The following is a 27,320-nucleotide window of genomic DNA, read 5'->3' as shown; positions in this document are numbered from 1 at the left end:
CTCCACAGCGGTCCAGCTGCCAGGGGGATCGGCTGTCCTGGCCCCCGGGGAGGGGGGGGCGGTTAACTGGGTGCTGCAGAGCAGGCTGGAGAGGGGCGAGAGGAGCCGGACGCCTGGCTGGGCGGCCCCAGCCGGCTCTTGGCCGTACCCACCCCCCTCTCCGCTTGGGGGCTGTGGCAGGGCCCCTCCCCACAGCCAGGCCCGAGCTGGGTTAGGAGCCCCGAGTCTCCTAATGAGTTCCACATGCAGCGGATGCGAGAGGAAGTGGGAAGGGGCTGGGAGGGGGAGAGGGGCCTGGGCCGGGATTGGAAACATGTGCTTTGGAGGAGGAAGAGGACGACGAAGGGAACGGGCAGAGGAGGCAAGAGCCCGGAAGACTTTATCCCTAGAACTCCACCCCCCTCACCCCCCACTACCCTGCAAGGTTGACCCGTCTCCCAGGCCCCTGCAGAAGGCCCCCGTGGCCTCCTGGTGTGGGGAGACCCCTTAGAAGGCCCAGGCCTCTCCTTCAGGCAGAGGAGCCCCCCATCCCTGGCTCCGCTTGGCTGGGTTCTGGGCCATTAGGGGCCGGACTATAGGAGGCGGGGATGAGGGTGGGGGTGGGGAGGTGGGGGCGTGGCATGAGGAGGGCTCTGCACAGCCAGCCAGCCAGCAGCCACGGCTCATTCACATCCACGGCCGACTCCCCCAAACTCCCCTTACCAGCCCTCACTGCCTGCCACCCCACCAGCTGGTGGGCAGGAGGTCTGGCTTGCGGGTTGGTGGCCCCATCCTCCCTGTCCAGGGGGGCTGCGCCTGGGCACCCAGATTGGCCTGGCACCTAAAGCCCCCCCGGGAAAGGCTGTGGGCGCTGGGCTGGGGTGTGGGGTGGGTGCTCAGTGGCGGTTAGGGAGTGGAGCCTGAGGGCCTCGTGGGGTACAACGCGCTCCCCTCACAGGAGCCCAGCTTTCTGGCCTCATGACCTCTCTGAGCCTGGAGTGGGCCTTGCAGCCGGCAGGACTGATGCTGGGCCCCGCCTTCAGCTCCACCTCAGCCCCTCCCAGGCCGTGGTCGGAGCCCAGCAGGGATGAAGCCTGAGCGCAGAACTTTGTGCCAACTGAGCAAATCGCCCCGCACCCGTGTGACGGAGCGGGAGGGCGAGGCAGGAGCTGGTGGTCAGAGCATTCCCGGCGGTGGGAATGGCAGGAGCAGAGGCCCTGGGGTTGGAATTGGCCTGGAGTGGCCGGAGGGACATGAGGGGAGTGACCAGTGGCAGAAGATGGGCATGGGGACCCAGCAGGTGCCATTTTTGCCGAATGGGCCCCGGGCCAGGCTGAGGAGGCCGTCCTCAGAATGAGCCATTTCTAAGACCACCGCGTGAAGTCTTTAATGTTCAGATCGTTTGCCCTGTGAACAGAGGGAGAAACCAAAGCCACCACAGGCCGGCGTGCTTGTTCCTGGACCCCCTGAGCCAGGGCCGCACGGGCATCGGTCCGAGTCAGAGACCAGGCTCACCCGCCAGGAGTCCCGCCCAGGCCGAGGCGGAACAGCGGGCACGGGGCAGAGGACATGGTGCCGAAGGCAAGGGAGCAGGTGGCGTGGGGCCTCAGGACTCGGCTCCGAAGCAGCAAACATCTCCCAGGGGCTCCTGCACCGGACCGGACACAGTCCCTCAGGCCTGTGCACTGCGCCGCTGACGGGCGTCATGGCTAGGCGGGGCCGCCAGGTGGGCAGAGGCAACACCCCTGGGCTTGGGACGGACCTGATTCCTGCCGAGTTGAACCCCGTTTATTTACCTGAGTCCCACAGTACAAACCCGCCCGCCACCCCGAATCAACGAGTTCCTGATTGCACCCCCGATCACGGTGTCACTCTCTGCATGATTAGCCGCTGGTTCTCCAGGCACTGCTTCAGCTTGTCCTCCGTCAGCGTCAGCCGCTGCTCCAGGATGCACACCGTCTGCAACAAACAGGTAGGCTCAGAGGGCGGGCGGGCTGCCCCGGACCCGCAGCCAGCTCTGCGCTGCCCGAGGCCAGCTGTCAGCTCTTCCCACCCAGGGGCTGCCCGCGTCTCTGGCGGCTGCTCGGACAGCTGTGCTCTGATGTCGTGGGCCAGGCAAGACCCCGGGTCCCACAGCCCCACCAGACAACCCAGGTCAGGAGCCCCTGGTCCTGGTGGCCTGGCATTTAGGCTGGAATCTGGGGCAGAGCCACCTCCTCATGAACCACCGGACACCAGCAACCACCTTCATCCAAAGGTGAGGCACGGCGCCCACAAATGAAGGCCCCCACACGTGAGGCCGGGCCCGCTGAGGCCGGGCCCCCTGGGAAGACTAACTCGCATCTCCGAGCCCATTTCTCCTCGGCGAAGGAGGGTGGCTGAGCTCACGGCAGCCTTGGAGCCTGAGGGGACAGCACGCGGCCAGCTTGCTGGCGTGGCCCACAACGCCTGTCACCACGACGGCTTCCGAGGCTGCGCCCGGGCTCCCAGCACGGTGGCTGGCCTCCACCGCCCGCAGCTGCTGGGCTGCACGTCCTTCGTGGGCCCACGAACCAGGTCACCCATTCAACTCCCGGTCAGGGCACACGCCCAGGTTGCAGGCTCCATCCCCGAGGGGGGGTGACAGGGGGAGGGCATGCAGGAGGCAACCGATGCATGTTTGTATGGATCTTTCCCTTCCTCTCTCTAGAAATTAAAAAATAAGACTTGTGGGCCCGCTCTGGCTCCGGACAGTGGGTCTGGGCGCCAGTGTGCTCCCGGAGGGGCTGACCCACCTTCACCGCATCCCAGCACTGCTCAGCCGCCCCAGGCCAGCCCCAACATCTGTGCCCCCACTAGGGGAGCCTGAGCCTGCCGGCCCGTCTGCTGTGGGCAGCATCGACACGGTCAGATAGTAACAACCTTCTATGAACGTTCCCTTTGGCTGAGGCTTTCCCCAGAGGTTTCGCCACCTTCCCCGAGGCTCCGAGAGGCACTGGCCTCGGTCCAGTCCCTTCGCTTAACGCTTCGAAGAGCGAGGCCTCTGGGAGGGCACATCCCACTCCGGCTGCTGTAAACCCTCCAGCGCCCGTACTCCCCCCCCCCCCCCCCCCCCCCGCGCCGGGGCCTGCACACACACACACACACACACACACACCCCGCCGGGGCCTGCACCCCCCGCAGGGGCCCAGACCCAGCCCGAGGCACAGCTGGACTGGGATGTCACTCCTCTGGCACGGGAGGGTCTCCATCTCGGAAAAGGTGGTGGAAACAGCCCCTGGCTGGTCCAGACCAACCAGCATTCCTGAAGTTTCCACTGGCTGCTGAGACACTCAGTGAGCCAAGCTTCAAACTCACTCTGCATCCAGCCTTTTCCGCAGCCCGGACTCCGGGCTCCGGCGGGGAGACCCCGGGCCCCGGCGGGGGGCCAGCCTGCCGTTCCTCCCCCAGCCCTCCCCGTAATGTACACAGGGACCCCTTTCCAAACGCGGAGGCAGAGGGTGCCAGGCCACCACAGCATGGGGTGCTGAGGGGACCCAAACCGAGATCCCGGCCAGGGGTGTCCAGCATGACCCCCAGGGGAATCCTCCCGGGAGAGGCTGCCAAGCCCCCGCCCGCCCGCCCAGGGGAGCCTGCCCCGTCCTCGGGTGGCATTGCCGGGCCGGCGCGCCCCCTCACGGCTCAAGGTGCGTAGGAGGCCTCCTCTGACACCCGAAGGGCCGAGTGCAGCACAAAAATAAAGAGCCATGGTGAGACCAAAGGCGCTGCCCCACGCCGGGCCTCGGCAGCCGTCAGCATCTGGCCCCGACGGGGAGCACAAGGCCTGCAGGTCCGGCAGACCCGCTCCGAGCCTCCCCTCTTCTCTCTGGGCACGGGGTTTCCAGAATCTGCCCAGGAGGGTCCTGGGGGCTCTGGGACCCAGAACAGGGGGCCCCGCTCCCACAGTCCCCCACACCCACCAATGGCCCACATCGGCCAATTCAGACGACCCATGAGGGCCAGGGCCTCGGTGTGCTGGCCCCCAAGTGGCCGAGGGTGAGCTCCACTCCCGGCGTGGGTGCAGGGCTGAGCTGTGAGGGGTCGGGGCGTGGCCGTGGCCAGGATTCTCCCTGGGCTGCGGGGGTGCAGGCGGAGCTCGCCCTGCGGAGGCAGTCAGGTGTGACCCGAGGAGGACCCGGTAGGAGGAGGGAGCGGCCCAGGCCCTTCATGCCGCCCTGTCCCTGACCATGTCCAGCCGAGCTGGGCGCTCTCCCCGGGCTGGGCCTGTTCCTCTGGAGGTGGGTCTGTCCTCACTCTGGCAGCTCGTTCTAAGTTCTGACTTCCACTTCCTTTCAGGCCTCTTTCTCACCCCCTTCGCACATGTGGCTGTTTGGGTGCAGGGTGTCAGTCTGGCCCAGGGGGACTGAGCTCCGAGGAGAGCCGGGCTGGCAGCCCTGGAAGGAGAGCTTCGGCCATGACGGGGCTTGGAGGCCAGTGGTCACAAGATCTCATTAAGTTTCTGAGATACCAAGCTTTTAAAATGCTTTTAAAATAAAAATCAAATAAGTTAAAAAAAAAAAAAAAAAAAAAAAAAAGACACACTCCAAAATGAGTTGAGGGAAATGCATTGCAAATAAAATATAGCAGGTGCAAAGGCCCTGGGGCAGAGGAGAACATGACAGCCTTACAAATGCCAGGAGACCGGGTGGGTGAAGAGGGAAGAGAATGCGGTGGCCACAGGAAGGGGGAAGAGGGCTCCAGGGCTCTCAGCCAAAAGGGACAGGAGGGGAAGCCACTATGTCAGAGCGGGCGGAGCGGGAGGAGGGTCCTGCGGCCGGAGTGCGCTCTGGGCCTGCCCGGGCTGCCGGCCCCACTATCAGCCGGGAGCCGGGGGAGGAACAGGCCCCTCCACGCTGACCAAGGGCGCGCCCTCCCTCCAAGCCAGGTCCTTCCAGCAGCTGCTCCTCCTCCCGAGGCCACGGCCCCACCTCCTGCGTGGCCCACGAGCTGATGTCGCGGGAAAACTGGAGCCGTCGCTTCCACCCACCAGCCCCCTGACGTCACCCACTCCCACACGCCCCTCAGGTGCTGCCACGTGCAGCAGACAAGACTGGCTCCCAGGCCCCCAGGCCGGCAAGGCCACAGGACCTCTGGGCTGGCTGAGGGCAGAGCTCGCCCCCAGGACGGACACGTTTTGGAGGAAGGAGGAAGGAATGATGGTCAGCCAGCCACTCTGTCCCGTCTCTCAGACCTCTGGCCACGGTCTTACAAATGCTTCTGCGGGCACAGCCTGGCTCTCGGCTCCCACTGACCCCTAGGCCCGCCATCTTGGGACTTCTCCGCGCCCACATCCTGCTCCAAGCAGGGCCCTTAGGTTGGCACCGGTTCTGTGGACAAAGTTCCCGCCTGGACATGGACACAGGTGGACAGGGCGGCTGGCCCAGATGCCGATGGAGGCCCAGGGCCGCCCTCCGTCCACTGGCCCCTCAAGCTCCTGCGGGGCTGGGGCACAGTGAGGGGACCGAGACTGCCTGGAAGGCGCCAGGGCCGTGTGTGGGCTGCACATGGCTCCGCACCTCGTACCCTCACGAGGGCCATGGCTGAGCTGGGCCCCTGGGAGCTCTGGGCCCCGATGGGGCGAGATGAGGCCGGAACACGCCAGCCTGTGGTCAGCCCGGGAGGGCTGGGATCCTTGGGGCACGTGGTGGTCTGGCTGCTTCTGTGACGGAAAGTTCCCTTTAATCATTCCCAGGCTGCGGGTGATTGTGCTCCTCCGAGCCCCCAACGCAGGAGCCAGATTACTGGGGACAGAGGGTCTCAAGGAGAGGGCACAGTCACCGGCACTGGTGCCAGGCCAGAGAGGCACCAGGGCCAGCCACTGGCTCAGCGCCCGGCTGACTGTGCCTCCCAGAATGCCGAGCTCCCCTTGTTTCAGCGCCCAAAGGGGAAATGTGGAATTAATCTCCCTCACCACGGTTTACTTCACTGGGATTCCAAAGATCGAAAACAGATGCAATCAAAGGGGCTCTCTGCCGGGGGTCCAGTGAGCCACCAAACGAAGGCTGCTGGGCCAGCGCCGCCCACTCCTGCGGCTCCAGCTCCCGCTCACTGCGTGTCTGTGCGTGTCTGTGCGTGTCTGTGCGTGTGCGCATGGGAGGGCAGGCTGCTGCCTCTCAGCCCAGCCGCCCAGACCACGGTCTCAGCCCGGGGCAAAGGCCAGGGCACGCGGGCAGCTTCCTGAGCAGCCTGATGGCAGCAGCAAGGGGACGGGCTTCCTTGCTCCCCCGTCACTGGCCGCCTCTCCCAGCCCAGCTCCTGCAGGATAGGTGCACGCCGAGTGCCGAGTGCCCGAGCCCTGGGGCCTTCGCACCAGCGCGGAGCGGGACGCCTCGCCTGAGCAGCCCATCCACCAGGGCCCGGCCAGGACCCCGGGGTGGGGTCACGGTGTCTCGAAGCTAAGGGGCCATCCTCGCCAACTCCCCAGCGGGCTCCTCAGTGACCACCCTTCCCAATGCCAACAGGAACGACCTTCCACGCGCACCCCAAACAGCCACAGGAAGCGTTCTTAGCGTTTTACTCCTCTGGCTCCAAGGGAGCTATTTTTAACCGTCTTCTCAGACTTCCAAGTCTGAGGTCTATCCTCCGAAGTCCTCATGGAGTCCACCTCCCAGCCCGGCCCGGCCCGGCCCCTCCCCTCTGATGCCTGAGTCTCAGGCCTGCTCCCCTCCCCTCCCCTCCCCTCCCTTTCCCTCCCCTCCCCTCCCCTCCCCTCCCCTCCTATGCCTGAGACTCAGGCCTGCTCCCCTCCCCTCCCCTCCCCTCCCCTCCCCTCCGATACCTGAGTCTCAGGCCTGCTCCCCTCCCGCACGGGCCTTCTCAGGCGCACAGATGTCTGATGATGTGCCACAGGCCCGCCCACCCCGTCCGTCACCGATGTCAGCCTTGCCCTCCGTGGGTCCAGGGGAGCAGTCCCAGCTGGGACACGGGACACGCTGGAGGCCGTGGGACACGGGGCTCAGGGCAGGGAGGCTGTGGCTGTGTTTGTCACAGAAGCCAGGGTCCTCTGCGTCCCGCTGGAGCTGAACGAGAGGGGGCTCTGCACCCGAAGCCAAGGGAAGGGGCTGAGCACCTTTAAAGCTCGCCCGTCCGCTCCACCCTTGCTCCCCGCACCGACCACGTGGGCTTGGCTCGGGGCCGGGACATGCTCAGGGCCCCAGGCTGCAGGCGAGCTGCTCGCTCGGCTAGGACGCTGCTCCCCAGGATGAGATGCCCGCTGTCCCCCGCACTGCCGGCCAGGGGGTCCTTTACCGAAGCCACTGCCCTGCAGGCTGAGGAGCAGCGGACCCACGCACGCTCACGGGTGGGCCCACGTCTGTCCTGCGATGAGGGTGGTCAGTGCCATAGCCCCAGCCAGGCACAGGCCAGCACCTCCCACAGGCTGCCCTCCTTCAAAGCTCACCACGGACACGGAGGCCGAGCCACGCCCACGCCCCTCACACACACCGAGGTGGCCCCGCGGCCGCGGCTACCTGGGTGAGGACGTCCAGCTGGCCCACGATGTGCTCCAGCGTGCTGGTCAGCGCCTGCGGCGTGCTGGCGGGCTCCCTCGGCGGCGGCACGCTCTGCGCCGACTCCTGGCTCCTGGCTCTGCCCGGCAGGCGGAAGTCCACGTCTGGCTGAAGAGGACAGGAGGCCTCAGTCGGCCGAGTGTGGAGGGACACTGAGCGAGGACCGCCCTGCGAGGGGCTGGGACACCACGGCAGTGGAGGAAGCGAGTCCACTCGTTCAGAAGGAACGGCCACGGGAGGGCCCCACCTCGGACAGCCGGGGGGAGCAGGAGGCCCTGGGCTGCCCCTGACAGGGCTGGGTTTCTGCCCAAGATCCTTCCGACCCCAAATGCAGAAGACACTTCCCCCGGCCCCAGCACCACTGCGGCAAGCGGCTCCCGGAGACGGAGGCCGTCCCCCGTGGCCCCCAGCCACCGCCCCGCAGACACAGCGGTCGGTACCCGTTTGGTCTTGGAACCTGCAACCCCTGGACTCGCCCCTGTGGGAGGGACGTGCTTCCATGGGCCCAGCTGCCCTGGGTCTGACACTCTGGGTCACTGCCCCCCAATGCCTGCCGGGCACAGGGCTGAGCACAGCCAGGCCCCCCCACAAACACACTTCAGACAGCCAAGCACCCCCAGCGGCATTCCTGTGCAATGACCCCTCCCAGGCAAAGGGCCCGCAGCCCCGCCTGGCCATGACCCCGTGACCCCACACCGGCACTCCAGCACCGAGAGGTGCATTTCCCCAAGAGCTCAGCAAGCAAGCGACCAAGCAGAGCTAAGATGGCGCCAGCGTGGGGAGACACCCTATTGGGGGAACTGCACCGGTGCCTTGCTGGACGTCAAAGGGCAGGAGCAGCCTTGCCCGGTGGCGTCTGTCACGACTAAAAGCACACGAGCCCACACACACACACCTGTGGAGCTGGTACTGTAACAACACAGGTGAGTCTGAGAGGAACCGGACTGAGCGGAAGGAAGCGGACTGCGAGGACGTGGAACCGCGGTCCCTGTGCGCGGCTGGCGACGCGCGGCCTGTGACAGCAGGTGCTGCCGCGGCTGGAGGGGGCGGGGTGGCTGCAGGAGGCACGAGGGAACTTTGGGGTGGTCACTCTACGCCCGGACGTGTGGTGCCTACCTGCCTGTGTGGCCACTTTTGCACACAGTGGATGTTACTCTCCACATGTTATCACGACTAGCTTTTAAAACGGCGGTGACAACGGAAATGGCCCTGGGCCCCGACCTGCTGCCGCTCTGCGCCCCGCGTGCCAGTCGCTCTCAGCGCCAGCACAGTGGGAAGGCCCAGCTGCAGACCCGAGAGCGGCGCCCATGAGGTCCACACGGGCTGGGGGTACAGCTTCCCAGGCAGAGTCAGCGCCACACCTTAGAGCTTTGGCTCCCCGTCGTCAGGGGAGCCGGCGTCCGGGCAGCGCGGCCCAGCAGCGGCTGTCCAGTCTGTGGACATCAGGCCGCAGCCACTAGGGGGCACACACCTGGCCAGCAGCCAGGAGCAACTGGAGTTCCCATGGGGAGGCCAGGAGCTGACCCGACAGCAGGGGGTCTCTGGTGGGTGGGCGGTAACTAACACCTGCCCCAGGCTCTTCTCTTAACCCCTCGCCCCAGGCCCTGCCCTGCCGGCTGCTCCAGAAACAAGCTCTGCAGCAGGCACGGGTCCGCGGCCTGAGCTGGAACATGGGCAGGACAGGGAGGGGCCCAGGCCCGAGATCTGGGCTCTCACTGGTGCCGCCTCCTTCGGCGACAGGCAGGGAGAGCTGGCCACTGCCCGAGCAGAACACCAAAGCACTCACCCTTCCCAGAGCGGAGCAGGAAGACGGACACGGACACACACACACACACACACACACACACACAGGAGGAGACCTGTTCAACCGAGTCTTTCGACCTCAGTCCAAGTGTGGGCGCAGAGGCTGGAGGCCAGCTGTTCCCATCGCACCCCAGCCCCTGGCCTGGCCGTCCCCCTCAGGGAAGACAAGGGCGCCTGCCTGGCCGCCGCCCTGCCCGCTCCTGGGCGCCGGCGAGCAGCAGGCGCCGGGCACTCACTGGCGCGCCCGCACCTCCACCCTCCGTGGAAAACAGCGCGGCTCTCTTCTCAGTCCGCGCGCACACGCTGCTGGGTCCCCACACGGGCCGTGGGCTGGACGCACAACAGCCTTGTCTGCCCTGTAATTAGGGTTCCGGCCTGGAGTCCAACAAGAGGAACTTCTGGTTCTAAACATAGCCCTGAACTCAAGAGGAATTCTGGTCCTTAAAACCTTTAACTTTTCAAAAAACAAAACAAACAAACAAAAACTTCAACTTGCTTGGCCACCTTGCCCACACCCCCCGGAGCCCGCCTGCTGGCTGTGAGTGCAGATGGCAGTGCGTCCTGTGACCCCCCTCTGCTCGGTGAGGGCGGCCCTTCCCAGCGCCATCACACACACACACACACACACACACACACACACACGCACGCGCACACGCACGTGCACACACACACACGCGCACACACACACACGCACACACACACACGCACACGCACACACGACCGAGGGCTCTCCCGCTGGCGCTGAGCACCTCGCTCCCACACGGAGCCTGGGCCGCCACACAGGAGCTCAGGCTTCTGACCAAGCCCAGGTGTTGACTGCAGGTTTTTTTAAAAAAAATTAGACTGCTTTAAACTAATGTTAGGCTTAGAAAAAAGTTGCAAAAGTGGTAAAGAATTGTCATCTATTCTCCTCCCAGGTTCCCCCAGTATTTTTTAAAATATATTTTTATTGATTTCAGAGAGGGAGGAGAGAGAAATCAATGATGAGAGAGAATCACCAATTGGCTGCCTCCTGCACAGAACCTCCTGGGCCTGTGTCCTGACAGGAATCGAACGTGACCTCCTGGTTCATAGGCTGACGCTCAGCCCGAGCCTCGCCGGCCGGGCAGGTCTCCCCGTATCAACATCTCACATAGCCATCAGGACAAAGGTCACCCCAGGAAATCAACGGGGTCAATGGCATCAGTCAAACCGAGGGTCCCACTGGACGCCCCAGCTTTCCTGCCAACGTCCTTGGATCCGCTGGCCCAGAAGCCGCCAGGCCCTCAGGCTGTGTCAGTGGCTTCGCCGTCGCCTGCTGCGATCTGTCACTTCCTCTGTGACCTCGTCCTCCGTGACCTGGGCGCTGTGGCAGAGTCCTGACCCGCCTATGGCCTGATGTCCCTTCGTTCGGGTCTGGCGTGTTCTCACAAGCGGGTGAGGTCACGTGTGGTTGACAGGAACACCACAGAGGCGGCTTGTGCGAACAGGACCGGTCTGCGTGGTGCTGACTGACAGTGGCGCTGACCTCGCGGATGTCCCCACGCCAGGTGGCACGCCCGTGCGGTTCATCTCGGGGGCTCTGGCTCTGGGCGGGAACGTGTGGCGGCCCCGCAGAGGCGCGTCTCGCGCAGAGGAGCGGCAGAGCGACCTCTGGCAGCCGCCGAACAGCGGCGTGTATTTATATCCCGCGCAGACGGCTCAGGGCACTGCTGCGTGAGTCTCTGAGAGCCGGAACAAAGGCTGGCTATTTTAAACTCTCCTGCACTTAGCTCAATGGAGAGATGAGAGGCACCGGCCGCGCCGGCATTGCTCCCGGGCCTGGCAATTCCTATTTCGTGCAGCATCTCAGGACGACAAAGCCTGCCAAGACAGATAACCCGCCGGCCTGCCTCCCCTGCAGAGGCGTGGGCTGCGGGCTGCAGAGGAGCCAGAGCCTAGCGGCCCCCTCTCCCCGCTGCCCGAGGGCACCCCCGGGCCTCACAGCGCCCTGTCCTAGAAAATGCAGCAGCATGGACTGGGTGAACTCAGGTTACATCACCTCTCCATCCCCCTGCAGGCAGCGAAGAGGAACAGCGCCCCAGCGGATGCCCCCCCGCCCCCCCCCCGGCCAGGCAGCTGGCAGGAGCTGGCCACCTGCGGGCACACCTTCGCTAGAACAAGGGCCCCTGGGCTCAGTCACACTGTCCCAGAGGACAGAGGGGGCCCGAAGCTCCCCAGCCCCCACAGCGCACCTCTGACCACCAGGACCTGTGTGTGTGTGTGTGTGTGGGGGGGGGGGGGTTTCTCGGTCTCCGCCGGCCTATCAGACACACACCATGTGGGAGACGCGAACACGGCGAGGCGCTGGTCCCCAGGAACTGGTAATTTTTGTTGGCGGTGACAGAGCACGGCCGCTATACAATGAGGAATGCCTTCACTCGGGGAAAGGGAACATCTGGGCCAAGGCACACCCTCCGGCTCCCCTAAAACCCGGAGGGGACGGAGCCGTGGAGCGCTGCAGCCAGAGCTGGGGACACCGGGTTCCGAACGCTGCTCTCTCCCCTGTGCTAGCTCAGAAACCTATTCTTATTGTTTCAATAATAATAAAGAAGGCTCCCGGAATGGGGCAGAACTGAGGCCACACAGTGGGACCCCCAAGAGGAAGCTGAGGCACAGGAGGCAGACCTGCCGCATCCACGTGAGTTCAGAGCGGCCCAGGCCCTGCCGCAGAGAAAGCCGCGAGGGCACCTGGCGTCCAGTGAGCCCGCAGCCATGTCTGCACCTTCACAGACACTCAAAGAAAAATCTCCATGGAAACTGTCTATTCTGACTTCCCCATGGTAATCAGTGAGAACATAAACACGAGAATCACCAACACCCTGCACCACATGGGCCAGGCTGCCATCCAATCTGGAAGACAGACGCTGCAAAGGCTTATCCCCACTGACAACGAACAGGACGGAAACTTCTCGTCCAGAAACGCAGATCCCGGTCGCTGCTCAGACCACCCCACGCCATGCCACCCCCCCAAAACCAGGCAAGACAGTCCTCCATTTAGTCAGGGATCCTCAAAATGCCAAAGGACATTTGGCAAAGCCGCCTCTAGCCTCACGCTCCCCCACGCTGCCCACGGGCACGTGTCCCTGAACTGACGTGCTGAGCATCCTGCTCCAGACACGTGCTGGGCCCACGGAGAGCGGGCCCGGCCCTGACAGAGGGAGGCTTCTGAGTAGCTGCCTCCAGAGGGGCTGCCCCGTGAGCAGACTGCCGAGACACAGGCAGGCGACGTGCGGAGCTGGGCCCTGGGCCCTGACACCAACACTCCCCGAGGCCCTGGCACGTGGCTTCCCCGCCGCACCCGCTGCCGAGAGCCCTGAACCGCCTGCGAAGCCCAGAGACCAGGAATTGGAGGAAGGAGGGCTCCCCTCCAAGACGTGTGAATCGGGGTTCATTCCCGCTCCCAACACCCACCGCCCTCACCTGCCAGGCGCTCCCTCAAACCCACTTCTCTCCCTGGAAAGCAAGAGCCAGCCAGAAGCCTCCCTTGTCACAAGGGGCCCACGTCTGCCACGTTCCCTGAGGAAGCGGATCTATGCTTCCCCCGCCTCAATGCCGGCTCCTTGGGACGCCAGAGCCTTGGCACCTGCCCTGAGGCTCCGCCCTGAGCCCGGTCCCGAGCCCCAGCCCGGAGACGTCCAGGGGCGGGAGACGTCCGGGGGTTACCACCCCCTTGAGGGCTGGCCCTGGGCGGGAGGCAGAGGCCTGTGGGCCTCCCCTTGGGTTTGAGCACACAATCGCCCTGAGGGGTTAGGGGTCATCCAGCTCTCAGTGGGCCAGAGGAAGGAAAAGGAACATTGTAAAAATAGCTAGCGCTTGCTGAGCACTCGCCAGGTGCCAGGCCCGGGGCCAATGCCACTGGCAGTGCCACTGGGTGGGATGTCAGCAGGGAGGCCTGGCTCCCACGTGCGGTGAGGAGAAAGGGCCTCAGCCCTAGAGGGTGAGGACAGCCAGCCCCAAGAACTAAGTGGGTGTTCGGTTTTACCGAGTTACCCAGAATTCTCCACTCCCCCTCCCACAGCCTTCCTTCCCGATTGCATAACAGCTCGGAGAAGTGCGGAGGGAGGCGAGGACACATCAGAGCAGATGAGCCTTTGCTCCTTGGAGTGACTTTAAAACGCTTCGTGGCTGAGGCAGCGTCAGGCCTGTGGCAGCTGGGACTCGAGGGGCAGGTGCCAAGTCCAAGGTCAGCCAGGACACCGTGGTCCTCAACCTCAGGGCAGGCCCGAAGCACAGACAGCCGGTGGGGGCGCGGGCGAGGCCCGGCTGCAGATGCTCGCGGGCTCACACCCTCCGGGAGGCCTCCCGCTCGAACCCTCCCACCTCGCTCCAGCCTCCAGCTTCCTGCCCACCCTCAGCCTTCCCCTGCAGCCCCCCGGCAGACAGCTCCCCAACCACAGCAAAGCCCCTCACCACAACTCGGCCCAGAGGAGAGGGAAGGGGTCCCGTTGTTCACGCTCTGAAGGCTGGGAATGGCTTTGCTTTTCACGTGGAAAGCGCCCAAGAATGAGCTGTGAGTCCCCCCAGGCTGGAAACAGCTGCGCAGCGAACAGGCCTGTTCCCAGCGGCTCGGGCGGCCTTCGTTCCAGCAGGAGCTGACCGCCTCAGAGCCGGTCCCGGGCGGGGGTCTGGGCAGGGGGCTGTCTCGGGCTCATGGGGCTGCCCGCCCTGTCTGCCCCCGGCTTCTAACTGCCACTGGAACAAGCCCACCGCCAGGAATTGAAGACCCAGCCCCTGGCCCGATGGGCTTCCTAGTCCCCAATGCCCGGGCGTGACTGGCTTCAGGGCCAAGGCCCTGGAGTGCGTATGCGGAGCCCAGGAGCCCACATGCTTCCCTCCGTTTGAGCCCATGGAGACGCCCACCCTGCCCTGTCCTGCTGGCTCCCGCCCACAGGCCTCTTCCCAGGTGACCCGAAGCCAAGGGTGCCCACCCATCCCTGAGCCGGGACGGAAGGACGAGAGGCCACTGTCCAAGTCCCTCTCCTGACAACTCCAAGGAGAGGGTGTGGGTCCTCCCCCTGGTGCCACCAGCCTTCCCGAGAGACGGGCGCCCTCCCCGGGATGGCGAGGGCAGGGCGTGGGGAAGAGGGGGTCCCTGTAGCCAAAGGCTGGATGGCCCAGGCTTCCTGGTTCTATTCTGGGCAGCCTGGGCTCGCTGGGGCCTTGGACAAGCCACTTCCTGTTGTCAGCCAGCTTCCGGGTTGGGAGAGGCCACGCTGCCTCCGGGGCCAGAGGGAGCCCCGGCCTGCGGCCACTGGGCCTGAGACCCTCCGGCTCGCAGCCTCGGCTTCAGTGTGGGTGTCAGCAAAGCTGAGTGCACCCTTATTCAGTTACCCATCCCCCAACTGTCACTGACTGTTTTAACTAGAACACGAATGCCCTCTACCACCGCGGCGCTGAGATGGCTTGTAGCTGAGGCACTTCCTTTCTGCGGTTTAACAAAAGGAAGTGAGAACCACAGCCGGCTGAGGCGGCAGCCTGCACCCTCCAGGAACGGGCCTGGCCTGACAGGCCCCTCGTGCCTCGGGCCTCACCCCGCAGGAGTAGGTGCCGTGGCAACACCCTGCCCAGTGGGCCACCCGGCCCAGGCCCCAGCAGCCCGCCTGCTCTGCGGCCCTCACCACGAGGGCTGAGGAGTGTTCACTAAGTGACAAGGTCTTGCCAGTCCCACCGTCTCCGAGCCCCATGCACTTCCCGGGACCGGGCCGCCGGGCTCACAGCCGCTTACCAGGTTCCGGGAGGAGCTGGCCAGCGCGGCCCGAGGCCTCTGCCCTTTGGCGCCGTCTCCGTCATCCACATCGAAGTTGCTCTTCCAGACCATCACCTGCGAAACGAGCAAACAGAATTAGGGGGGTCGTCCTCGCCACTCCTTCATGGAGATGGGCCCACAGCCCTGGGCCCGAGGCAGAACAGCGGCCCCACCTGACAGACACCCCAACTCAACGCTGAGACTGCCCCCTCCACCACGGGCCCCGGCCCGTGCTGGTCCCCTGCCTGGGCTGTGCCGGCCGCTGCACCGCCACCTGCTCAGAGGCCCTCTGGCCTAATTGTCACCAGGCCCCGACTTCCTCCAGAGCACGGGTCACTGCCTCATCTGTCCCTTTTCCTCACCTGTCACGTCTCCCCACTAAAACAGGGGTTCCAAGAGCGGTGGCCTTGCCTGCGGCCATGAGAAGTGGTGGACATGTGGGCTCCATCCCAGACCACAGGAGTGAAGATCCCGGTTCCACCCACCTCTAGGCAAGGGACTCAACCTCTCTGTGCCTCAGTTTCCTCATCTGTGAAAGGGGCACAATCCTAGTTCCCCCCGCACAGGGCTGCAGGGAGGCTCACAGCTCGGCACAGACATTGGCACCAGGAAGAAGTGGGGGCTCCAGGGCACCCCGGTTCTGCTGAAAGTGTTTCCTCACCACAGGGTGGGGGGTGAGAGGGCTGCCCACAGCTGCCGTGTGGACCACGTGAGGCAGAGCTCCGCCCACGGCCTGCACCCCGCTCGCAGTAGCACCCTCCAGTCACCGCATTCACACACGCTCAGCAGGAAGAAGTGGTTAGAGCTTTGGTCCCAGGCTGGCGTGAGCAGTGCATGTTCCGAGACCCGGCCCTGGGGGTCGGCACCTGCTCTGGGGAGGCCAGAGCCCGGGGTCTGAGCACCTGCCCAGCTCCTGCCTCTGTGGCCACTGAAAGTCACGAGGAACGCTGGCCCCGCCTCCCCGAGCCCCTCAGCCCGGCCCCGTTGGTCAGAACCCCCCTCAGCCGGCCCGTCGGTCAGCAGCCCCTCAGCCGGCCCGTCGGTCAGCACCCCCCCAGCCCAGCCCGTCGGTCAGCACCCCCCAGCCCGGCCCGCCGGTCAGCACCCCCCAGCCCGGCCCGCCGGTCAGCACCCCCCCAGCCCAGCCCGTCGGTCAGCAGCCCCCCAGCCGGCCCGTCGGTCAGCACCCCGTCGGTCAGCACCCCCTCAGCCGGCCCGTCGGTCAGCACCCCCCCAGCCCGGCCCGCCGGTCAGCACTCCTCGGTCAGCACCGGGCAGATCCAGGCCCTCCTCACACACCTGCTCGTCGGAGCCGCCTGAAGCGAAGTACTCCCCCGTCCTGGAGAAGGCGACAGTGGTGGCCGGACCCTGGGGACAAGCGAGAAAGCACGCAAAGGTCACCCTGGACTCCAGAGACGCAAGGAACCGGAGCTGGGCGGCCGCAGCCACGGGCAGAGCGCTGAGGGCCTCATTCGGCCTCGGTCCCCATCCCGGGCATGAGCGCCACTGAGCCCTCTGCCAGGACGAAGGCAGGTCCGGGGCTGGAATGAGCAGGACAGCCCACCCTGGCAGTCACGCTGGGCTGACACCCTGTCCCCACTCCCGAGGTGGCCAGCAGCCCGAGGCAGTGACCGATCCCGGCCCGGGCAGCGTCTGCTGAGCTGCTGTGTCCCGGGGGTGGCGGAGCCGCTGCCCATGGGGGAGGCTCTCTGCCATCCATGGCCAGGACACCCGCTGCCAGCCCTCCCCCAGGGGCTGCAGGCAGGGACGGAGGTCAGGCCGACGGCGGGGTGACTCAGGTTGAAACTAATGAGCTGTTCTCCCCCACTTTTTTTAAATCCTTACCTGAGGGTATTTTTTCCATTGATTTTTAGAGCAAGTAGAAGCGAGGGAGGATGAAGGAGAGAGAGAGAAAGGAAGAGAAAGGGAGAGAGAGAGGTGAGAGAGCCACATGGACTGGTTGTCTCCCACACTTGCCCCGACTGGCCAGGGCCAGAGACTGAACCTGCAACACCCACTCCAGTGCACTGCTGCCTCACCTCCGCAGGCAGCCCCTGTGGCCACTGTCCCCGCCCAGCGAGGCCCCGTGTGCACAAGCTGCAGTGCACTGTGGATCTGAGCCTGGGACTGCACCCAGCTCCCAGCACAGACAGCAGCCCGGGGCAGGTCCGGGCTCAGCCGTGGCTGCCTGCCGCACGGTGGGCCAGCTGGGGCGCGTGGAACCATATGCCAGGGTCCCCGTGCCACTCCGCCACTCCACAGCGACACGACGCCAACTGCACAGCCACAAACACCAGATTCCCTCCCGCCCACGCCCGCCCACCACCCGCTCCCAAATAGCTCTGGGACTCACACCAAATGAGTGCAGCTTGAGATGTTGCAGAAAATACAGAAAAATCAGCCTCTATTTCGAGTGCATTGCCTCCCGCTGCCACAGCCACAGGCCTCGCTCGGGCACAGGCTGGGAGGGCAGCGCGGGCGGTGGGAGCCCTTCCTCCCGGGTTTCCCTGCTGCAGCGACGGGCGCTGGGGGAGGGTCCTGGCAGCCCTGACCCCAGTCCGTCCTGGCACAGCAATAGCAGGGACCCCTCTCCTGCTTCTCTGGCGGGGCCGCCAGACGGCACAGGCGGACTGCAGAGCTCAGAGGGCACTGCACCCAGCCGGCCCGGGGCCCTCGGATCCCTGGCCTGGCCTCCGGGACTCAGGCTCTGGGGGAGAAGAGCCGATGGGCCGGACTCCTAGGGGCACAGCAAGCAGACCTGCAGGCCCCGGCAAAGCCCACTCAGGTGTGCAGCGCCCCACATAGCCCAGGGGTTCCCACACAGCCACCCCCAAACAGCCGCCCCGAGCCCAGGAGTTCCTGCACAATCAACCCCACACAGCCACCCCGAGCCTGGGGGTTCCCGCACAGCCGCCCTGAGCCCAGGGGCTCCCGCACAGCCGCCCCGAGCCCAGGGGCTCCCGCACAGCCGCCCCGAGCCCAGGGGCTCCCGCACAGCCGTCCGGAGCCAAGTGCCCACAGATGTGCGGTCTCCCTCCTGCTCATTGTCTGAGGCTCCCAGGCAGCAGTGCCTGCAGAGCCTGGAGAAAGGCCGTGGCCCCAGGGCTCCACTCCAGCGGGACCAAGATATCCCAGGTGCTGAGGGGACAGGCGGCACTCAACCAGCCCAGGAGCCGGACAACCACGTGCTGATGCCGCATGCCCGTCCTACCCACTGAGCCCGTCCCTCCTCAGCGGCGGTGGGCCCGGCACTCCGATGGAGGGCGCAGGTCTGATGGGCAAACCGCCCCTGCATCTCACCCACCCCAGGCAGCGAGGGGACCGGAAACTGCCGCCTGATGGCCTCGCTCCGCGGCGCAGCCCTCACCTGGTGCCCGTGGAGCGTGTAGAGCAGCCGGCCCTCCAGCAGGTCCACGATCTTCAGGGTCGAGTCGCTGGAGGCCGTGACCAGGTAGTTTCCCGACGGGTGGAAGGAGAGGGCGTTCACGGCGGCGCTGTGCACTGGGGAGGGGCACCCGTCAGCGTGGCTGGGCGGCCCCGGGCCCGGAGGCTGGAGGACGGGCCAGCTGGGCCCCCGAGGCTGGGCCGGGCGGCCCTCGCTCAGAGCTCGGGGAGCCCCACAGGACTTCCCGGGGCAGCTGCTCGGTCCGTGCATGTCACGGGATGCCCTGCAGGGCTGGTGCGGGAGGGCCGTGAGCTGGCCGGAGCGGGGAGACTGCACTGCCTGACCAGCCCATTTGGTCTCAGAGCGGGCTCAGAGCCAAGCCCAAGGCCCAGCTGGCTCACAGCTGCGGTAAAACCCCATGACCGGCCTGGGGAGGCTGAGGCCTCAGGGACAGGAACGGGGCGCTCTAGCTAAAGCTTCCCGCCAGGCCAGGCCGAGCCCTCAGGGGCCTGGGCAAGAACGACTAGAATCAACTAGGTGCCAGGGGACGGCGGTCCAGCGCTGCAGCCAGCCTGCATCTTTAGAACTGGGCCACAGCTTGGCATTCAAGGCCTTCCCCAATGGATGCCCACTGCTGCACCCACCACCAGCAGACCGGGCTCCCGACCCATCAGGTGGGCCGGCCTCCCCAGCCACACTCCCAGCACTGCATGGCCACCCTCAGGAGCCCCGTAACCAGGGCACTGCTGCCATCCCTCAGACAGGGGCAGCCTGCGCTCTAACCCTGCACCTCCCTGCTCCCTGTCCAAGCTCTTCCGGCTGATGCCAGGGCTCCTGTGCTGCCCACCTTCCCCAACGTCCAGTTCAGGCCTGGAGCAGAAGAAAGGCCTCTAAGCCTGGCAGGGGAGGGGTGTGGCCTCCAAATAGGGAGCAGACCCCCACGGCAGCTCTAGCAGCTGCTGTTCTAGAAGCCTCTGGAAGGGGCATCATCAGTGAGAAACCCCAGGGCTCAGTGAAGAAAATTGGTTCCTGTGGTTGGCCCTGCCACCTGGTGGTCGCGCGAGGTACTGCAGGCCTTGACCAGGGAGCCGGCCTCCTGACTCCAGACTGAGACCTGGCACCAGCAGCATCCTTGTCATGGTCACTGACATGGACTTCCCTGGCTCCCGCTTCCTGCCAGCACTCTCCAAGCTCTTCCACGGACTAACTCTACCTTCTCAGCACCACCTGCGAGAAGCCCGTCATTGCCCAGGAAGCTCAGAGGGGTCATGACCCACCCCAGTCACAAAGCTAGGACACGGATGTGGGGGCAGAGCCCCTCCTCCACGTGCCTTTCAAGTCCACCCGCTCCCCTTCTTGGAGGCCTGTCACTTTGGTTACCCCAATAAGTGCTGTCCTCAAGCATCTGAGAACCCACTAGGAAGGGCTTGTTGCTCTGAACCCCAGGCCCACATCTTGTCCATACGTGTCCTTCCCGTGTTCAGGTATGAATTTTGGAAGTGAGCCCAGGAACGTTAAACTTAGTCCCCTTCGCAGGTCAAGGGCTGCCAGCGTGGCCCTGGAGGCAGAGCCTCTACATGGGGGAGGCAGGGGCACGGGCAGCGCCTGAGGTGCCCGGAGAGGAGCCCTCCCCACCTGGCCCTGCAGTGAGCATGCGCCTCTGCCGCTCATAAGCGGGACAAGAGCTTGTCCATCTCCTGGCCAAGGCTCCCGCCCCGGAGATCCTGCCGGACCGGGCTGCTCCCCGTCAGGGCTGTGCACAGCCCCCGAGGAGGCAGAGCCAGCGCGGCACAGCCCGGGGCGCGGGGACACTCACGCTGGTAGTGCTGCAGCAGCCGGTGGGTCCGCACGTCCCACAGCTTCACCGTGTTGTCCATGCCGGCGGCCGCAATGCACGTGCCGCTGGGGTGGAAGTCCACGTAGGTGACGAAGCTGGAGAGACAGGGCCGTCAGAGCCTGTGCTCTCTCATCTCTCACGCTGCCCCAGAATGCGCCCCCCTCCGTCCCTGAGCAAGGAGGAGCGGTGCCAGCAACGACCTGAGCAAGGCCCGAGAGCAGTCTCAGACCAAGGTCAGCTGCTGCTCGGGCTCCGAGGCAGAGCCGGCGCCCTCGCCAGGGCTGGAGGCAGGCAGGCCTGCCCGCTGAGGCCCACGAGAGGGCCAGCAAGGCCTGGGCCCGCAATGTACCCGGGCGGGACACCCAGGGGGTAGCATGCCAGCTCTCAGGGGGCTCACTGAGAGCGCAGGAGCTCGGGTGCAGAGGAACCCAGAACAGGGAGTGTGCTGAGCTGCAGGCCCTCCTGCTCCCGATGACAGGGCAGTGGGAAGAGCTACCGCCCGCTGCTCACAAAGCCACCACCGCACGGGGATCACACCCACGTGCTGATAGGGAGTGTGGGTTCAACTGCGTTCACAGACATCACAGTTCTGAGAAGCAGAGGGTGAAAAGTGGGGCCCCAAGAATTACATGCCCTGGGGTTAAGCTCCCCCCTATTGGTAGGGATGGGGCTGGACAGTGAGCCAGGGGGTGGCAGAGCCGGCTGCCTGGCCCGCTTTCCGGAAGCTCGGCAGGCGGAGGCGGCGGGGACTCACCCGCCGTGCTCGCAGTACGAGTGCACACACTCCCGGCTGGTCTTGTCCCACAGCTTCACAGTCTTGTCGTCACTGGCGGACACGATGAGCCGCCCGTCGGGGGAGAACCTGTCAGACAAGCAAGTCCCACCACAGGCTGAGCTGTCACACCTCCCACAGCCCCCTCCTGCACTGCCGCTATCTGGGCCCAGGAACCAGCGGCTATATGCCTTGCTCTGACCACAGTGACCCTGGGCCGCAGCTGGCCCTCTGTGAGAGGGGCAGGCACAGGGGGGCAGGCCCGCGCCTGGCGGGGAGGGGAGGGGTCATGTGCACGCGGACTGCTGGCGCGGTCAGTGTCAGGGTGGCCTAAAGCCCGCGCTCTTCCGGGTCCGAGTCTGTGACTCCCAGTGGGTCAGCAACGCACAAGCTGCAGCAACAATGTGGGGGTTCTGGGCACCTGATGGCGGGACTTCAGAGCCTCAGGGACCTCCCAGCACAAGGGAACGGGTGCCCTGGAGGACATGGAACTTGCATGGGGTCCCAGAACACAGCCAGACCTGACCTCCGACTCCCATGGTTCCCAGTGTCCCACACCCACCTCCTCCACTGTCAGAGATCTGACAGGTGGCTGGAAGCAGACTCAGTTACAGCCTCCGAAAGGTCCTCTGGGCCACCCCGTCCCCTCACACTGCTCCCCACATGGGGAAGGCCAGCAAGAAGCCTGGCCCCGTCCCACAGACCTGAGCAAGACCCGCCCGAGCAGCAGCACCAGGAGGAAAGGAGGCGACCTCGGTGCCAAGGAGGGGCTGGACCCAGCTCTGCACACACCCACCCTGTGCCCGGGGCGAGACACTGCCCTGTTCTGAGCCTCAGTCTCCTCATGCAAACAATGACACCCTCCTCCACAGGGCCCCCCCCCCCGCCCCCCCAGGACTGCCAGGAGTCAGAGGAAACGGGGTGGGGCAGCAGTGCTGACTTCATCTTTGTTGTCTTGCCCTGGGCTGTTTAAGCCCTGGTGTCAGTCACCATGACAACCGGGTAACTCACTGGTCATCCATCACTCAGTATTCAACAACTCATAATGGAAGCGGTATTATCGTTCCCATTTCCCAGATGAGGAAGCCGAGGCTCAGGAAGATCAGGGAGCGGAGGGCTTGCCCCCGTCCCGGCACCCAGCAGGCCCTCTGTGCCCCCCCACCCGCCCCCGCCCCCCGCCGCCGCCCTCACCCCCGGACGCTCACTTGGCACAGCGGACCCAGTTGATGTGCTGGCTCAGGGAGAACAGGAACTTCTGGCGGTGGGTGGACCACACCTTGATGGTCTTGTCGTCGGAGGCTGTGACGAGGGACTGGCCGTCGCTGCAGAAGTGGACGCTCCGCACTGTGGCCGTGTGGGCACGGAACACAGTGGACTCACCTTTGCTGCGAGGACAGGCGCCCAGAATCAGCGACAGGAGGGCCTCCCCCTGGGAGCCCTTCCCTGAGCCCCCACGCCCCCCACATTCCCCACGCCCCCCACGCCCCCCACGTGCAGCAGCAGCCGGCGTGTCGCTTCACAATGGCCGGGGTCAGCCCCCTTCCTCCCCCGGCCCTGACGGGAGGCCCCCCTGAGGCCTCAGCTCCCGATGGCGCCCCCTCGGGAGTGGGGGACGTCCCGGGTGACCAGTCCAGACCAGAGGGTCCGGGCGGGGACAGTGCTGCCCAGGGCCCCGGACTCACACGTTGGGCACCCAGAGGCGAACGGTCTTGTCGCGGGAGCCCGAGGCCAGCAGGTGGCCGGAAGGGGAGAAGTTCACGGAGGTGACGGCGTCCTTGTGGCCGGTGAAGCGGTAGGCACGGGACTGGGGCTTCATGTGCCAGACCATGAGGCACGAGTCCATGGAGCCGCTGGCTGGGGAGAGCGGGAGCCCGTGACCCTCGCTCTGGGGCCTCGTCCCCACAGGGCTTTGGGGTGACAGGGACAGGAGAGCAGCAGCGCCCCTGGCCCCACGGGAACAGCCACCCCCGGTGAATGCTGGCGGGCCTGGGAAGCAGGCCGATGGGAGCAGCCCTGGCTGCAGGTCCCCAGACACCCGCCCAGGGCACTGAGAGCAAGGCCAACCCCATGGGCCTCTGGCCCCTCAGAAGCCATGGGAGGCCCCAAATGAACCAAAAATGACTTAGTTTCCAAGGCCAGCAGCCTCCGGCAGGGGACTGGACCCTGAGGTGAGGAGGGAATCTCACCCATAGAAACAAGCAAGACATGGCTATGCCCACTGTGTATGAACCCCGAGCGGCCACGCGGGGGGTTAAGAAGGGGGTGCTGGGCCTGCTCCTCACCCTTCCCTCTGCAGGCTGCTCCTCGGCGCCCACACCACCGAGGACACACTCAGAGGAGGCCGGAGGAGGAGGAGGAGCCGCTGTCTAGGGCCCGATCCACAGGCGACATCCAAGGGGAACCACAGACCCCAGGCCCACCCTCAGAGGCCCCCAACCTCTCTGAGCCCACACCTCGCAGCCCAGCACCCGAGAGCGGGCTGCCCAGAGCACGATGCAGGTCCGAGGAGCACGTGGGTCCTCGCAGTGCCCTGCTCCCCAGCCTCACCTCCCGGGGGGACACCAGCCTTCTCAGTGCACAAGCTAGTGCCAGGACAGGACGGCTCCTTACCCAGGTGCTTGGTGTTGAGACTGAAGTCCACACAGGTAACTGCATCTCGGTGGCCCTTAAAGTGCCTCTCCAGCGAGGGGTCCTCCTGGGGAGACGTCAAAAGTGGGACAGCTGGGTGAGGAAGAGGTTTCTGGGTGAAGGGGGAGGGGGTTACAATACTCACAGCATGACCCTATATAAAGAAATTAGTGGCCCAGTGCACATTAGAAAGGGATTAATTAGAAGAAATAATTTAATATTGCCATCTGCCCTTTCTCTATAATAGAAGTGTCAGAGATGAAAGAAAATTATTAAAATGTATATGAAAACCTTCCTCCTGTCAGAGTCTGGGCTCACCATGGCACCCAGAGTCAAGTCCCTGCCCACATACATGCACCTCAAAATGAGACCCAGACCCGGCCAGCCCCCCCACCCCTGCATTGGGCTAGATCCAGACCTGGCCAGTCCCACCCTTGTCAAGCCCTGCAGGGCAGGGGGGTAGCCTCAGGTCCCCTGGCCCAGCGCTGGGGTGGGGGTGGTGTAGCCCGAGGTTCCTAGTTAAGCCCCAGGGGGTGGGGGAGGGGTAGCCTCAGGTCCCTACTGATTGCTCCTTAAGGCTCCTATGGGAACGTGGCCTCAGCTGTGGGGGCAGCCATCTTTGTGGCAGTGATGGTCAATTAGCATATTCCCTCTGTAGTAGATAGGAACCTAAGGAACCCACTAAAAGACTATTAGAACTAACAATTAAGTTCAGTAAGGTTGTAGAATACAAAATCGATATATAAAAGTCAATTGTAATTTTGTATACCAACAGGAAACAATATGAAAGTCAGGTAACAGTTCTATTTATGACACACTTTAAAGATGTAAAATAGGAATAATTTAACAAAAGTATCAGACGTATCCAGTGAAAACTATAAAATACCATTGAAAGAAACTTAGAGGGGAAAAAATCAGGTAAATAGAAAGATAGCCCATGCCCACCGTTTGGGAAACCTGATATTTTTAAGGCGTAAAATCCCCCAAATTGTTCTACACGTTCAACAGAATCCCGATGAAAACCCCAGGCGGCTTTTTTTGTTTTGTTACAGAATTTGACAAGTGGATCTAAAATTCGTATGAAAATGTGAGACAGCCAGAATAGACAAAATCTTTTTTTAAGTCTTTAAAAAAAGAACAAGAAAAACGAGCCCCTGAAAGAAGCAGTTTGGCAGTTCCTCAAAAAATTAGTTATTTATCAAATGACCCAGCAATTCAAGGTAAGCACCTGAAAGAATTGGGAACGTGCTCACACAAAAACCGGCACACCAAGGTTCCGAGCGCTTCAGTCTAACGGGCACTTCAGTCTAACGGGCAAAGAGTGGGCAAGCCCAGAGCCTCCGGATGAGTGGGTCAACAACACGGGGTCTGGCCCCGCGACGGAACCCTCAGCCCAGGAGGCATGGAGCACCGACACGCTACAACACGGGTGAGCCCAGAGGACATTCCCAGTGAGAGCCAGACTCCACAGGCCACGTTCTGTCTGACTCCATGTACACAAAATGTGCGGAAGAGACAGAAAATAGGATAGTGTGGGCCAGGAGCTGGGGGGAGAGTGAAACAGGAAGGGGGTGACTGCTTACTGGGTATGGGGGCTTCTGAGTTGACAAAAAAGTTCTGGAATGAGACAGTGATGACGGTTGCATAATAAACACTGTAAAGTCACTAAAAACCACTGTTTTCCACTTTAGGAGGGTGAATTTCATGGTATGTGAATAACATCTCAGTTATTTTTCTGAGACCGAAAGAGAGAAAACGGTGCCTTTCAGCAGCCCCCCATCTCAGGCATCCATCCCACTGCGCAACGGCCTGTGAGCCCGAAGGAGACCCCTGGCGGCATCGCCACCATCTCTACCCCACCCAGAGCCAGGCCCCGGGTCAGGACCCACTCAGGAAGCCGGGAGACATTGCTCCACGAGGATTGTCCGACCAGGAGTTTGGCTCGGGCCCACGTGGGAGCCTCTGCATCCAAGGGCAGCTCCCGCTTAGCACCGAGATCGCTGCCAGCTGCAAACACCTCCCCATACCCCAAGCATCACCAGGGAGCCCAGCAGGGCCACCCTACAGAGCGGTAACCAGACCAGCCCAGCTCCGCCCCCAACACACCTGCCCGTCCCCCTTTCAACAACAGAGGGAGTGGCAGCTGGGGGAGGGCCCCCAACAGAACAACTGCCCTGCCCGCCTCTCTGGGAAGAACAGTGCCCACCTCTAGGCTCCCTGGGCAGAGCAAGTTCAGGTCCACCCCTGACCCGGGGACCCGGACATCTCCCAACACCCTCTCCGCCAACCCCAGGGACAATGTGGTTCATCCCCCCAACCCCCAGGCGCTTTGTATTTACTGGGAACGAGGGGGGGGGGGGGTAATCCTGCGGGAAGAGCACCAGATTGGGGGCCAGAATGCCTGGGTCCTCGGCTCACATCAGTCCCCACACCCAGGTGCCTACGGGGACCAACAGGCCGCCACCCAGCCTCCCGGGCTCTTGGCCTAGCCGGGAGGCCTGCAAGTTCGAAACCACCCCTCCCTCTGGCCTCCGCGGGAACGTTCGCCGGCCGCCCGCACAGGGCCTGGCACGCAGGAGGCGCCCCGACCCAGCGCGCCCTGCAGATGGGGAACCGGGGCCGCCGAGACGGGCTCGGAGCCGGAGGCCCCCGTCCCCCGCAGCCAGGGCCCCGGCCAGGGCCCCACGGTCCGTGCGCGGAGACTAAGGCCCGGCGGCGGCCGCCAGCAAGCACTTACCGCACAGGGCGCGGCCATGGCGGGGCCCGGGGCGCCCGAGGCGCCGCAGGAGCCCGAGGAGGCAGCCGCTGCCGTTGCGGCGCGTTCAGTTTCCGCGCCCCCAACCGCCGCCAATAGCAACGCCGGTCGCGTCCCCTCGCCCCGCCCACCGCGGTTAAAGGAGACGCGGCGCCTGGGCTAGTTGCTCCCCTACCGGAAGCAGAGCTGTAGGGCCGGCTCCACGGCCTCCGCTCCAACCTCGGCCGGGTCAGGCGGCCTGTGGACGGCGCCGCCCACGGCCTCTGGCCACCGACGCTCATCCTCCCTGGGAATTTCCAAAGCCCTGGCCGGGGCGTTCGCCCCACCCGCCCGTAGCCCGGTCATCGAGCCGGCGAGCACAGCTTTCTGGGAAATGCAGTTCCAAGACGGCCGTCACCTGACGTCTGGAGGGAACTGGGACTACATTTCCCAAGATGCCTTGCGGGCGAGACTGAGAGCCGTGATTAACCGGCTGCGGCGAAAGCAGTAGGAATCCCGGAAGTGAGTTCTGGTCTGTTTACCCTCTTAAAGCGCTCTGTTGGCTGGGTGTTCGCTCAGCTCCTTAAGAGCCAGCTCTTCGCCCTTCGGGAATTCCTTCAATGGGACGCTCCTCCGAACGCGCTGAAAACAAATGCCGATTTAACAAACACACCGGTCGCTTGGAATCTCATCCGTGGAGTGAGAGACCCAGGTTCCATCCTCAGTGCTCCCCGTGCTTCGTGTGCGACTTCACACGAAGTGACCTCTGCTCTGCGGGCCTCGGTTCCCCCTTTGTCATGGGAGGGAGTGGGTGCACCTGGCCTTCTCCAGACTCCTGAGCCCTGCGAAGCCCTTTGTAAATTAATCACATGCTTCCACGGGGAGGAGG

General features: G+C 64.4%; 2 protein-coding genes across 5 annotated transcripts in view; both read right to left on the bottom strand.

Moving 5' to 3' along the window:
- Positions 1-27,320, bottom strand: part of TWF2 (twinfilin actin binding protein 2) — a 99,123-nt gene that overhangs the window by 18,248 nt on the left and 53,555 nt on the right. The gene's annotated exons all lie outside the window — the stretch shown is intronic.
- Positions 1,351-26,786, bottom strand: POC1A (POC1 centriolar protein A). Of its 4 annotated transcripts, none has more exons than XM_084902324.1 (11): positions 26,628-26,786; positions 23,680-23,764; positions 22,752-22,923; positions 22,275-22,454; positions 21,052-21,159; positions 20,277-20,392; positions 18,443-18,576; positions 16,375-16,443; positions 15,055-15,150; positions 7,467-7,613; positions 1,351-1,938 (listed from the first exon to the last, which is right to left on the bottom strand). In XM_084902324.1, exons 3-11 carry the CDS (start codon positions 22,910-22,912, stop codon positions 1,840-1,842), a joined length of 1,110 nt encoding a protein of 369 aa, XP_084758450.1. In that variant the 5' UTR covers positions 22,913-22,923; positions 23,680-23,764; positions 26,628-26,786; the 3' UTR covers positions 1,351-1,839. The 4 variants fall into 4 exon arrangements, with proteins under 4 accessions (XP_084758450.1, XP_084758451.1, XP_084758449.1 ...); XM_084902325.1 differs by having other exon boundaries at positions 22,752-22,919; positions 26,628-26,779; XM_084902323.1 differs by having other exon boundaries at positions 26,435-26,754.

Source organism: Pipistrellus hanaki (assembly GCF_964339955.1).
Source record: "Pipistrellus hanaki genome assembly, chromosome: 13".
Classification (NCBI taxonomy): Eukaryota; Metazoa; Chordata; class Mammalia; order Chiroptera; family Vespertilionidae; genus Pipistrellus; species Pipistrellus hanaki.
Note: the sequence above shows the minus strand (reverse complement) of the source record. Positions and strands in the feature narration are given on the sequence as shown.

Bases quoted from the DNA above. Each gene is read 5' to 3' on its own strand.
- POC1A (XM_084902323.1), bottom strand. The intron at 21,160-22,274 runs GTGAGCGTCCGG...CTTGTCTGACAG, and splicing joins AACTGGGTCCGCTGTGCCAA to GTTCTCCCCCGACGGGCGGC. The intron at 7,614-15,054 runs GTAAGCGGCTGT...TGTCCTCTTCAG, and splicing joins CCAGCTCCTCCCGGAACCTG to CCAGACGTGGACTTCCGCCT.